We start from the raw sequence: 14,875 nt of genomic DNA, 5'->3' as shown, positions 1-14,875 counted from the left end.
TGTTAATTTCAATGTGATCTTGCGGTGCAGGACTGTATCTGCCGCTGTCCAATGTGAATGAGCCTGGCCTGGACACACACTTCAAGTCATGAGTAAACGATGTTGGGACCTCTACCAACGGAGACATCGCAAACGTGAACGTTCCGATATTATGTGGACAGATAAGAAGCGCATGTTTCAGTGAACATTTGATCTGACTAAAACAGAGAAGAGGAGCCCACCTTGCATTTGACCATGGGAGGTCAGATAACGAGAAATACTTTGTACGGTAAGGATCAGTCATAAGGAGGGGGAGGTATTCGATTATCGATTGGATATGTTTTGCAATATGTGCTAAATAATTACTTGCTGATACAAACAGAGAGAGAAAAGGGCATATTGAGCATTATGATTTAGTTGTCAGGGCTATGGACCATTTCAGCCAATGCACAAATTGTAATAGAGACATTTTCTTTTGTGAGAGAATGGTTTGCAAGAGATCAAGTAAGAAAGTGCAGGCGATGTGAACAATTGACTTAGATATAATTAGGCATATTATTTTAACATTGCATTAATTTATAACATTGCAATAATCTGTTGCAGTTTAGGTCAAATCTGGTCAATGGATGAACTTTATATTTGCATTCTGTTCATTTAGAAGATTGATTGATTTAATTTCTTCTAAGATACTTGGTTGAAGGACTCTTAGTTAGGAAATATACCTTATTACTTTTATGTGTGAATACTCAGTAACACTGTACAGTACATTCAATTGATTTCATGCTTGTGTTTTATAACAATGCAATTACCCTACAACACTAGCATGTTGTTAAGAATTAAATAATATCATGCTACTTTGTATACTTTTATTTACTACTGCAGGGGCAAATTAATGTTAAGTGTGACTGAATACTTTGTCCATTGTATCTAGTCAGCAATGAAGACAGTTTGCTAAAAATGCATAAACTGTGTTGATGCATGATGGGATACCTAACCTCCCTTGTCTTTCCTCATAGAGTATTGTCTGTCATTTTACCTCTGCTGACTGTTTACAAACAGTGTGCCTCTCCTTGCCTCTCTGCTGGTGTCCAAAACTTCACAAAACAAACTGCTTTGGCAAAGCTGGCTTAGCAATAGTAATTAATCAATTGCTTAGATTCTAGAATAAATACATCTGGATCTCTTTTACTCTGATTCTAGCTCCAGGGACTACATAGTCTTGTCATCTTATTGTCTTGTTGTCAGGTTGCCTCATAAACTATGATAAACATCACAGCCATATATGGGTTTATGGTTGTTTAACTGACCCTACTTTTTGATTGGTTAGAGAGTTATATCTTGGACATTGAACATAATAATATTTGGACATTGAATGTAATAATAATGTAATGTCTATAATTCTGCACAATACTGGTCTCACAACTTTAACTCTGAATAGGGGCAATGTAACACACTTATCTTGTATGCATAATTAATGGATAATGTACGGATAATTAAAGCTGCCTCCCATAAAATGCATATGCTCCTGGCATACTGTCTGGTGGCTTATTGTCTTCAGTGTTCTATAAATGGATAGGTAGGGACATGCACACAGGAAATATGCCTATCATTATTCGTCTTCCAAATCTGGTTGTGCCTTAGACACAAAATTAGTTTCTAACTTATAGAGGCTTGCCAATGTTAGCTGTCTGAACTAGATCTAGATATTTATTTAGATTTATAGAGAGCGCAATTTCGATCTTCCACCCAATTTCCACCCAAAGTTGTCGGTAGAGGTGTCTGTCTGTAGAAAACCCTCCCCAGAAGATCTTTTCCTCCCTTCTCGAAGTTCTCTAAAGCTGGAACCATTATTTCCAGACATAACGCATTAGGTGGTATGGATGGCTCGAGGTGGATGTAGAACATACACCATTTGGGGTGAACAAACATATAAACACTGAGCAAATACTAAATGTAACAACAAGCAGGGAAAAAGTAAAACTTGTCTTAGGTCAGCGCCACTTTCATCTGTATGTAGGATCCCAGAGATTGCATACTGTATTGTGACAACCAAGCAAACACACATGCCCTGAGCCTTTCTGGATGCTGCCTTTGGGTGCATTTGTCTCATGTTAGAGGGCCTCCAAGTCCTGATATTAATGTCAAGGCACATTAAAGGCCTCTGTCCTGATATTGATGTCAAGCCTGGGAAGAAAAAGGCAGAGAAGCCAGGCAGGAGGCCAGGTGAGAATGCCCAGGGTTTTTGTTTCTGTCTCTGTTCTGTTTGTCCCGACCAATCAATGATGCCAGCAGCCCGCTGTATGCACTGTAAGCCCTGTCCTCACACACACTTATACACACACACAAACACACACACACAAACACATACACACACACACACACACACACACACACACACACACACACACACACACACACACACACACACACACACACACACCGTCCTTTAACCTGCCTGTCTGACATTTGTCATGGCGCCTCTCTTTATCATGGTTGAGCTCTGTTAAATGTTATGGCTGACATCTCTGTCAGGTTGCACGACTCTAAAGACAAGCCTAGCGACCCACAGAACAGGCAAGGGAGTATTGTAGGCACTGGTCTTTATAGAGGGTACAATGTACTGTACTTTATGAACAGTAATGTTTAGTGTATTGAGAAGGGAAAATTAATTACAGTAGACTTTGTCAATAATAGCAATTGGTGGAGGTACTGTACAGTATGTGTACATTTGGTATTTTGAGGTCTTTTGACATTTCTTTTCACCTCAAGCAATTATATGAAAAGTGTTATTTTTTTACTTTCTGGCATGTTCTACTTTAAAACACATGATCCTTTGCTAGGTCAGTGGTTGAGCACAATACAATTTTCTGTTTCCATGTAGACATCACGCATAATGTGACATCATGAATACAATATGGTCCCTGGGTTTGTTATGACTTCATTTGTGTGTTGTTGTACATAGAGAACCATTCAACATTGTTCTGAAGTAGACGAACAGTATATGCAGAACTCAGGGCACCACTGTATTCTTAAGCAAATACAGTACGCTGTATTTTTCTTTTGCCAGTCCACTTGGCAACAGCAATCTAAAAGTGTTTTTGACAATAGGGAAACTAACCCTGTAGGAGTGCTTGACAAAGTCAGTTTGCAGTTTGTTTCCTGATCAAATGTCTGAGTGTGTGCTCGCCGCTCACTGCACAATAACTGAAACTTCTATTATCACATAATGCCTGTAGTCTCAGCCTGTGGTCTCCTGGGTACACTGAAAAGCTTTTAACCCCCAGAGGTCCCTAGCTGATGAGCAATAATAACTTTCAGTTTTTTCCTACGGGTATGTGTCTAGATTTTGAACTGCTTGCTACTTCAGGTGTTGAAGCTCAGACCTTTGGACCTGTTGACCATCTTTACTGGAGTATTCTGTAGCAATGTAGTTCTGTGGGCCTAATTGATATGTATTTATATTAATATGACATTTAGCTGAATGTATTTAATAAAATAATGCTATACTGTACATTAGTAGGCGGTTATTCAATTGACAAGAATAAGTTATTGTTTGGGTTTGATCTCAAAGACATTCTTCCATGACACATTGTCCTTGGGGTTGTTATAAGGCCTTGAAGAGAGATGTGAAACTGTAAATGGGGAAAAGGGAGACAAGGTTGACCAAAGTAACTGTTGATTTAGTGCTCATACAGTGGCTTTGAGCCAACTCACTCCTTTTCAGTATCTTATGATAAGCCAGATGTGAGAAAGGTATATTTTGGTCTCATTAAAATTAAGTTGATGAGAAAGATTTACTACATAGGAGGGAGTGGTTTGTCACCCTTGATGCATTTTGCATTTTCCTTTCATAGTCAACTGAACATAAATTGTGAGTAAGATATTCCCGAGTAGATTTTTTAAAAAGTATTCACTGTTCTGAAAATGTTGATTCATTTTCATGTTTCATATTCAGTCAAATATTCATTTATTTGACAAACAATAGACGTCATGGTTTTGGGAAAAAAAGGCCAGTCTTACATGTCACTTCATTTTACCAACACAGTAACATGCTCAAAACACTGTTAACCATAACAATCTGATTTTGTTCTCTTATAGTCATTCATCCTTGCCTGACTTGGCACTGTATAATGACTTGTTGTTTTTGAAAACACCTGCTTATTCCCCATTCATAAAGACAGTCATACATACTGTACAGTTCTGCCTCCATGCAATCAAATATACATGAGCCACATCGAGAGGCTTAGGGTTTCTAAAGATAGTTTTAACTCCCTGTGCTGAGCCTCATACATCACTACAAGGCACTTTATTTATTTTGCAATCTCCCTAATGAATTATTCAGATGTGTACCTCTTTACCAAAACATGATGTATACTACTTAATACTTACTTCCCCTGTATGACCCTTGAATTCTCCTCCACTGCTGTAACTACTGTAAATAATGTATTGTAAAGTGGGAAAACCAGCTAGTGTAGGATGTGCTGTATCAACTGAAAATGGCTATGTCTCTTCACCATTTTCTGCTGTGCTATAACTACAGTTACATCATTCTAATCATCATAATAACCATCATCATCATCATCATCATCATCATCCTCATTACTGCTCACTGTTACTCTCACAACCTCATTCCTCTGTTATTCAGATATACTGAAGGCTCATGACCAAGTCTGCACCATGTTGGCAGGATTTGGAATAACAGAAAACATTAAGGGTGTTACAGGAGATGACCAATTACTGAAATTACCTCATTTTGTTTGACTTTCTCACATCTGCACTATTCTCTTTGGGTACCAAGAGAGCAATACTTGTCCCTCTATTTTGTCATGCAAGGAGACAATCTAGATGACTAACAGACCCATATTCAATTGGCTGTGCAGTCCTCACTTGAGTTCTGAACTTAGAGCTTTGGTGTTTCTTAAAGGTGTATGTGTAACAGGCGTCATGCTGCTGCAAACAGTATTGCATTCTAAGCTCACACACGTTATTGCCAACAAACGCGACCGTTACCGAAATACCTGATGTTAACCAGCTACACCACCCAAAAGCTGGTAATTCGATGGCGCAGGTTGGGGTATTTCAATTTGAGGATTGAATTTACCATCTCAACTCTGTTACATATAGTATGCACCTATAGTTATAACAATCTTATTGTAGCTATTAGGGATTAACATAGGTATCTGGGACTGTCCCAGATCACTTTTCAAATTTCCAGAATAAATAATATGACAAAATAGCACATTATACAATCCCATGGAAGCCTTTAGCCGACTGTATTTGATTCATTGTGAATGCTCAGACAGTCACAAATATGATGGACCCTTGCAGAATGCACTACATATAATAATAAACTTTATTTATATAGCACCTTTTAAAACAGTGTTACAAGGTGTTTTACAAATGTGCAGATAAAACAGATATGCAAATAAAAAACACAACACATTAAAAAGAATAAGAGCAGCGTCAATCAAAGGCTAGTCTAAAAAAATAGTTGTAAGAGATTTAAAAGAAGATACTGATCTTGCTTGCCTAATATCCTCAGGCAGGTCGTTCCAGAGTCTAGGGGCCCTAAAGGCAAAGGCACGGTCACGTTTTGTCCTCAGTCTAGACTCCGGAACGGACAGAAGTGCCCTGCCTGAGGATCTTAGGTGGCGCTTAGGCTCGTAGGGGATTAAAAGATTAGAAATATAGTCTGATGACAGAACCAGCCGAGCCTTAAAAGTGATCAGTAAAATCTTAAAATCAATTCTAAAACTATCAGGTAACCAGTGTAGGGAGGCTACAATTGGGGTGATATGGTCTCTTTTCCTCATTCTGGTTAAAAGCCTAGCTGCTGCCTTTTGGACTATCTGTAACCGTGAGAGAGACTTTTTACTGAGGGAAGAATAGAGGGGGTTGCAATTTATTTTTATTATTTTTATTTAACTTTTATTTATATAGGAGAAACACACTGAAAACAAGGCCTCTTTTGCAGGTGCACCCTGTCCACTATATTTACACTATTGGAATAATCTGAACGAGATGAGATTAATGCATGGATGACTTTTTCTAGATCGATAAATGACAAGAAAGGCTTTTAGGAAATGCTTCTCAACTGAAAAAAACATGACTGAGTTCAGCATCAAAAATCACCCCTAGGTTTCTAGTTGAAGATTAGACGTCGTCAGACAGACAGCCAATACTGTCCTGTATTGCTGCCATGGAGCTAGGAGGGCCAAATATGGGTACCACAGATTTACTGTCATTCAATTGTAAAAATGTCTGGGATATCCAACCTCTAATATCTTTCAAGCAATCATTAAGAAGAATAAGAAGCTAAACTTGACAAATCTTGTGGTTTAATGGGAAGATACAGTATAACTGGTTGTCATCCGCATAACAGTGAAAGGAAATATTGTGTTTACAGATAATCTGGCCTAGTGGAAGCATGTATAATGAGAATAAAATTGGACCTAAAATGGAGCCTTGTGGCACACCAAAGTTCACTTGAGCTGAGGAAGAGACATTTTCCTAGAGTCTAGACCAACAGAGAACTGTCTGCCTGAGAGGTTTGAGGAGAACCATTTTAACAATATCTATACAATATCTAAGGCGGTTTATTCAAATAGTATGATAAATTGTATCAAAGGCTGCACTAAGATCAATGAGAATTAAAATGGAACACTGACCCGAATCAGCTGCCAAAAGTAGGTCTTTGGATAAAAAGGACAGTTTAGAAATGGGTCTATAATTGTTTAAAACTGATGGGTCCAGACTTGGATTTTTAAGAAGCGGTTGGACAAGAGCATGTTTAAAGTAAGGCGGTACTGAGCCAGTGGCCAGAGAGCTATTAATAATAGACAAAATGCTGGGGCAGACTGTTTCCATTATTTCCTTTAGTAGTCTAGTAGGGACAATATCTATGATACAGGAACAAATTAATCCAGGTTTGCCTCCAATTGATAAGATCAGAGATCTTATTACAGAAGTACTTTTCTCTCGCTTTCTTTACAGAAGCATTCAATTCCTTCATAAGATCCTTCAAACGAATGTGGAAAACGCTTAGTCTACAGGCTTTCCATTGTCTTTCGGCCCTTCTACACTCCCTTTTTAAGGTGCGACTGCTTTCATTTAGCCAAGGAGAGGCCCTGTCCAACCCTTTTTTCTTGGTCTTAAAGGGTGCCACAGCATCAGGGGTTACCTGACACATACTATTACAACTATCAAACAGATCAACAGTCTGATGGGAGTGAACGGGAGCAGCTGAAGATGCAATACTGTTCGAAAAGGCCTCTGGGGATCTACTGGCTGTAAAGGAAGCAAGAGCGAACAGGAATATCCTGCATAGTGGGTGCCGTGGGTAAAATTGCATTTAATAGAATAGCTTTATGGTCAGACATCTGAATATCTTTTGTCTCTACATCATTAATAGTAAGACGAGAGGACATCACTAGGTCAAGGAAGTGACCTTTCATATGTGTGGGATTTCTTACAGACTGAACGAGATCAAATGATTCAATGAGGTTAGTGAAATTTGAGGCCAGTGCATATGAGGGGCAATAAACATAGACATAAAAATCCCCTAATATACAAACTGTCATACTTGGGCATGATGAGGGACAAAAGCTCCCTATTCACTTTTGGAGGTCTGTATACTAAGACACAAAGCGACGGGACAATACTATTGATTGTAAAGCAGAGTGATTCAAACAAGGAGAAGTTACCAAAAGAAATAGGGGAGCATTTGTCCCTCATCATGCCCAAGTATGACGGTTTGTATATTAGGGGATTTTTACTTTTGCCAATGGCCCCTGGTGTGAGCATCGATTATTTTGTCTTATGATGACTGTTGGATACATGATTCACTTACTTAAACAAATGTATTTGTTGTACGTCGCTTTGGATAAAGGCGTCTGCTAAATGCCATAAATGTAAATGTAAATGGACCTTACATTCAGAAGACCAAAATTGATAGTTTTAGTTGAAGTAGTGATAGGCTGTAAAGGCATATAAGATAAAACAACTAAATTATTCATATTGGCTGCAGCAGGTCTGGACAGTAGGTCTGCACCAGGTCTGGACCTTCTTGTTTTTACAGTAGGAAATTATAGTATCAATAGAGAAAATACTAACGGATCCACTGGTATGCACTGTGTCGTTAAAATCATGAATGGGGGACAGTAGATCAGAAGCATTTCCTACCATAAAAACATGTCATTGTCTAAGGGAGCAGACCATATTCTCAGACAACAACCCGGCCTGCCTCCTATTTGGGGCGAGGCTATCCAGCTTGAGCAGGGTAGGCCTCTCCCAGAACAGGTCAACATTTTTGCAAAGGGGACACCGATGGAGGCACAGTAGTCTTTTAGTCATGTGTGGAGGGAAAACAGCCTGAACCATCTCTCGAGACCCCTCTGGTGGGTGGGGAAAGGCCCCGGGATGATGCTGCATCTCCCAGTGTCCAGCAGTGCGGTTAAAAGAGCTTTAAAGTCTGCCTTTAGGCTCTGACTGCCTAGTTCTGATGTCATTGGTGCCCATGTGCATGATGATGTTGTCCACTTTGGAATAGCTGGCCAAGATGCTGGAGAGTTTGTGGTGAATGTCACAGACTCAAGCACTGGGGAAACAGTATACCTTTGAGTGGCCAGATGGAGGGGAAGCTAGACATCTTTGACCATAGAGCTGCCACTGAGAGTGGAGGTGATTGTGTCTGGTAGGAGGAGGGGGCAGAAGTGAGGGGGAGCAGGCTGGGTGGAAGGGTGGGGGGCGGACTGGGTGGAGGTGCTGGAGCAATAAAGTCTGTCACAGATAAAGTCTGTCAAAATTCAGAGTAGAAGATTGGAAGACAAAATTCTATCTTCTCCTGTCCGAGGCTATAGGCTATTTTCTTATCCAGTCCCAAACCCACTGAAACCCAAAATCCTGACTGTCTTGCATGAACATTCCAAACTTTATTCTGTGATGCGTAGGTTGCATTATCAAACCACATCTCTCATCTAAAAGATTTGCCCTACTTCTGTGCACTGTCTCGTAGCCTACTTGCTCCCCATATGAGAACTTCGGTAGAGAGAATGCTTAATGAAGGCCTAAAACAAACAGTATAAGAGTAGACATTTTTAAAACAGAGTTGATCCCTGTTAAGATACCTTGATATTTAAACAATTTCCATTCTTTATCTCCCAGTTATTCATGAGCTGCTAGCAAACTATGCAACTTTGGTCATTTGACTCTTGTTTGACTGCTGTTACAAAATTAGAATGATTCAACAACGCTACTCAGTGTGCTCTGTGCATCCTGACCACACTCTGTGTCACCTGCTGCTGAATTGTGATGAATTAACTAAGGAACATGAGTTTATCAATGGCCTATTTCACAATTCACAACAATGTAATTGATGATCAAAGATAGTTTAGGATAGATAGGCTACTGTATCATTACTAAAGATTAGTTTAATTTGCTCTAAAATGTTCACATCAACAAGGTGGCGCTGCGCCCCTCTTACATTATTTGGGAGAACCCTGGCGTAATAGTAGGCAGTTATCAATATCATTGTTTTAAACTCTTTAAATGTGCACTTTCTTGTGGTATTTGCCAGAGTTCTCTAGATAAATATTTCTTATTCTTAGGATTAAAACTTTGATTGAATTTTCTTCAGGAAAATATTAATATAGATTTTCAGGAAAATATGAATACCTAGCAGCTATGTAGAGAGGTTTAGTTGGTGATGTTGTGTATGCTGCTGATGCATTATAATGTTGATATGATGGTTGCTTCTTGTCTTGTCCATATTACACACAAATGACTGTTCCTCACACAAACCACAGCTCCTTATATCATGCAATTCTGAAAATATACAACATGCTATTAAACAATGTTCAATGTAACAATGTTGTTACAGAAGTAATCAGTGTTACTACACAGGTATAGGGGCCACTTAATGTATGTAATGTATTGTATTCTCTCAATCACTCATTTGTACAGTCCATACATATAATTCAATGGATCTAATTTCCCCATTGTACTTCCTCCTCATCAGATTCCTTGGGTGGGCCTTTCCCTACAACATCCCACCGCTGCCACCACAAGCCTAAGCGCTGCCTGCCCATCCAACAGTGTGGTGGGGGAGGCCTGGCCTCCTTCCCCCTGCTCTTCCACCCCAGTGCCAAAGGCTCCCAGATTGTCATGGACTTGGCCCAGAGGACAGTCAAGAGGCAGGCCAGCTTCTGCAACGCCATCACCTTCAGCAACCGGCCCATTGCTCTGTATGAGCAGGTCCGCCTCAAGGTAGGCTACTGTATGCAGCAGACCATGATCATGAGTGAGGCCTTCAGTGTAGAGGATACTCTCCTTTTCCTATATTTCTCATTCTCTCTCTCTCTCTCTCTCTCTCTCTCTCTCTCTCTTCTCTCTCTCTCTCTGTCTTGCATGCTCTCCTTCTCTCTCCATTATTCCCCTGCTCCTGTGTGGGCTAAAGTAGCTTAGCCAAAGTTTCCACTCCACCTATCAGTCCATCTATGTCTTGAGAGTGAGAGAGCAGGGACAAGCATTACCATGTGGCCGTTCTGTTATCTTACTAGGTGAATGCAGTGTAAATAGGGTTTTTTCATGAGATAGGACAAGAATAGCCAGTCTGCCCATGATAAACAGACATATTGTTGTAGTTGTTGTTGTTGTTGTTGTTGTTGTTTACCATGTCGTTTTTAGCATGCCGTATGGTCAACAGAATGTCTAGGGAAAAAAAATACTAAGTCCCTTCATCATGATTTCAATGAATGAATGAATGCTTTAATTAATAGGGTTTTTTTCAGAGGCAGGTGTAATTGTACATACAATAGTGTGAAGTGAAGTGTAGTGAACAGAACATGTGACACTGCAGTGACATCTTTAGACAAAATATAATTAATGGATCAAACCCATCCACTCTTACTGTTTCAGATCACTAAGAAACAGTGCTGCTGGAGCGGGGCCCTGCGTTTGGGCTTCACATCCAAAGACCCGTCCAGGATCAATCCGGACAACCTTCCCAAGTACGCCTGCCCAGACCTGGTGTCCCAGAATGGCTTCTGGGCCAAGGCCCTGCCTGAGGAGCTGTCCAATGAGGGCAATGTCATCGCCTTCTGGGTGGACAAGAAGGGCCGTGTGTTCTACCGCATCAACGACTCTAGCCCCATGCTGTTCTTTAGCGAGGTCCATGCCTCCGAGCCCCTCTGGGCTCTCATCGATGTCTATGGCCTGACGCGGGGGATCCAGCTCCTGGGTGAGTTGAGCTGGGGGTCAGGGCAGGCTGTGGAACCTCATGGAGGTTTATTCTGATATAGTGTGTCTGGAGATGCTTGTGTGTGATTAGGGCTAAATGGATTTATTGTAAATTCAGTAAATTAACAAAAAAGGAATTTGGAAATTATGCATTACCTTCTATAAGGATTTATTTTGCAACTCATGCAGTAAAATTAGTTTTCATTTAATTCCCTGAATTGATGGTTGTGGGTTGGAAGCCTTTGGTGTTCATTCTGTCTGTCTGGTGTTGTAGTGTAGGTGACTGTGATGTTACGTTTGTACTAGTTGTTCTAGTTTTCCCACACCCCACACCAAAATAGTCCAATGGAAAAAAGATGGCGAGAGATAAGAAAAGTTGCCCAGTTACACAGTTGTTAGTATCAAAGAAATGCCATCACAGGGGAATTCCACAGCGTCTGGAAAACAAAGCACCTATTCTGAAAAGTTAACCGTCCTGTTTGATGAGCCAATTAACAAAACATTTCCCACCCAGTCTTTCAAAGTAGATTTCCTAAATCTTTTTAAATGAACTGCTGAAGGGAGTTTTTGGAGGAAAAAAACATTATACAGTATATGCTATTCTTTTGTTGGTTTCCATCGTTTAACTTGCTTTTATGAGCATGCTCATCAGCTGATAAAGAATTGAAGAGAAGTGCAGTGTCAGGCATATGGAAGTGAAAATAGCCATTTTAATTCTGGAAATTAGTGTCATCTTGAGTAGTATTTTTCCCTATCCTACTGTATGTTTCTGCTGTCAGAGTCAACTCATTGTTGCCAAAGATTTGATTTGTCTCCCGTGGGAAAATTAAAACAAAAATGTAATGGGAGTAAAAAGAAACAAAAACTGTCCAGGTTCCTCAACACTTCCATCTGCAGGGTGCTGTTTCCAAGAATCCTCCTCCCTCTCTCCAAGGACTGGGAGCTGTCATCACTGTTAATAAAAATAGAAGAGGCTTCCATATTGTGTAGATAGTGCCATTTAACCTTATTTCTGGTGGCGCTAGCCGACAGGGAGTCGTGTACTATCTGTTGGTATCCAGCGCCAGAGTGTGACTATCTGGAGTTCAGTGGCCTCGCGGCGAGCTGTGATGACACATGGACACAAAGCTCTTGTTCTTCGACAGACAGACACAGGGAGATGATGTCAGGAAAATGGCACGTTGGAAGCCATTTTCCCAGACGTGACATCCAATAGAATGTCCTCGTTCTCTGGCCCAAGAATGAGTATGTTATAATGGTCATTATGTTCGTATGTGACCATGATGGTTACCATTGGATTTGTCTACTTTATAATTACACATACAGTACGTACATAATCAGACACATATGGTCCCATGGTACCAGACTGAGATGTGATATTGCCTGTAGGGTTTAAAGTGATACACAGTGTGAATATGGCCTGGCCTTAACTGTATGCCTATGGCTTTTCCCCATTATCCATTTCAAATCCACACTAATGTTCTTATAGGTTTTTCTGTAGACTCTCACCTAATTCTCAATGTTTAATGTCCATGTAGATTCTCCCTTACTGTAGAGGTAGGTCACAAGAACAGGCCAACAGTTCCCAATCTTAATTTTTCCTATAAGTGATACAGTACTATCCTGGTTTTCCCATATCCTTACTCTACCCTGGTGCTCAATAGGAAGTCTTAGCCACCATAGGAATAGAATTCATAGAACGGACACTGGCACTCAGTACATGGCAATTTACCTAGTACATTAATTTGAATTAATAGATTTTAATGGAAATGTCCATTCTATCAATTCTCATTCTATGCTAAGGCCCTCAGTCAGCTGAAGGGTCACTCCACTATCAGGCCCCTTCTATAGCCTGAGAACGTCACTAGTCAAGAGCATGGATGGTATATATCAAAGCCCAAGTATTGCCCTGGATGGCAGTTGGCCGCAGTTCAAGAAGCACTTAATCCTTGAAATATGGAGCGGCCACATCAAAGACTGCCCCGGTGAACTGGCACATGTGCTGCAGTTTCCTTTAACAGGGGATGGGGGGTGTGTGTGGGGGGGCACATTTTTATACTTAATGATGCTTACACTAGCGTCTGACATGAACGCTCAGCCAGCTGATAAACTCTGCCAGCTGATGAACAACAAATTTCACCTGTTGTGGGTATCACACGGTCACATCCTATCACCGATCTGTCAGGGAGGGTTTTGTTGGCCAACGGCAGCTGTTTTGGACCAGGAAACCAATGGGAGGAGGTTTTAGTAAACAAGCCGTGCTTTGTTTGTTTGTTGGTCTGGATGATTAAAGAGATGTCTTTGATTTGGTTGTTGAAGTAAACATGGAAAGCAAATGGAACATTAGGGAGAAAAACACTCTTAATGGTAGCATGTACAGCAATGAATTATAGCTTAGAAATCGATTTGCTAACATTTCTTTGACTCGTCCATCTCCCCAAATTTTGACCAGCTCTACATCCAAATCCCTTTTCCATCTCAGTGACTTCAATCTCTTACTCATATATACAACTAATCTTCAAACCCAAATATCACTCTCTGTCAGAGTCCACCAGGAACACAAGTTGAGTCTGAACGTGTAAATGTGGCTGCTCATGTCCTCTCTGTGAATACTCACTAGCTGGTCTACTCTGCCTTGCCCTTCACGTTTGATGGATTGATTTTAAAAGTGTCCCTGATCACATGTCAGAGCAGATCAGTGTAACTACTGTAGTTATTCTGCACCATCCCGCAGGAGACTGCTGCTCAGTGCTAAAAATGAATTTCATATGTATTCTGATGGGACACAGTGATGTAGGATGAAATTGTGAATCACAAAAGCATTTAAGAAATGGGTTTTGTAAATGCAGTATAAAGCAAATGGGGAGCAATTTGGAAATAACGAGTTGGATTATATTTTGTTCAGTTGAGTTTAACATAATTAAACATTATTAACCTTAATATGTTATCCACATTTCTTCAATATCAAACTGTAAATTAGGATTTCATCCAAATGTCATTAGAACTGCATTAGTATAGCCTTGTATGATTCCATGCTATCTTTAACCATTGTTTGTATAATGGCCTGTACCCTGTCTCTCTCCTGTCTCACTCAGATCTCTATATGATCTCTCAGGAGCAGCTCTGTTTCCTCCCTAAGCTGGTCTCAGGGGAGCGTAGCGTAGCATGGTAGCTAGCCACCCATGTGAGGAGTCAAAGGTGAGCAAGAGACTGCTTGAAGGTTGAGATGGTGTTGTAATGAATCTGCCAGAATCAAACAGAGCCTTGGGGGGATGTCCAGACCAGCGATGATGCCCCTGCAATTTAAGAAAGATCACTTACATCACCATGCTCCTACTTCCTACTCATGTAGATATCAATACAGAAAGAGTACTGTAGCATTGGTTGTTGTATGGTATAAACACACTTGTGATGTCTCTGTAGCTCTATGCAAGAGACTACTGTATCACAAGGCCTTTGGAAAGACTGAGAATAGGTTTTTTGTTATACTGAACATTATGTAACATAAAAATGTTTTTGTTCAGCATACACTATTTCTTCATGGTTGATTGCCTTCTCTATTACGTATGTTCCTGCAAGCAATAGTATACATAACCCTGTGCTTTTAGAGGAAAAACAAGAGAGAGCATCTGGGCAAATCCTGGGGAAATTTTCCAAGATG

The 14,875-nt window shown here is 40.4% G+C and overlaps 1 protein-coding gene across 1 annotated transcript in view; it reads left to right on the top strand.

Annotated features, from left to right (window-relative positions):
* Positions 1 to 210: 210 nt before the first annotated feature.
* LOC310823471 (E3 ubiquitin-protein ligase NEURL1-like) overlaps positions 211 to 14,875 on the top strand; it is a gene marked incomplete at its 3' end in the record, with an annotated part of 31,779 nt that continues 17,114 nt past the window's right edge. Inside the window, exons 1-3 of the mRNA XM_083696335.1 lie at positions 211 to 268; positions 9,995 to 10,242; positions 10,894 to 11,215. Coding sequence (XP_083552461.1) covers positions 235 to 268; positions 9,995 to 10,242; positions 10,894 to 11,215 — 604 coding nt within the window. The 5' untranslated portion in view covers positions 211 to 234. The remainder of the gene's footprint in view (positions 269 to 9,994; positions 10,243 to 10,893; positions 11,216 to 14,875) is intronic.

Source organism: Argentina silus (assembly GCF_951799395.1).
Source record: "Argentina silus genome assembly, chromosome: X".
Classification (NCBI taxonomy): Eukaryota; Metazoa; Chordata; class Actinopteri; order Argentiniformes; family Argentinidae; genus Argentina; species Argentina silus.
Note: the sequence above shows the minus strand (reverse complement) of the source record. Positions and strands in the feature narration are given on the sequence as shown.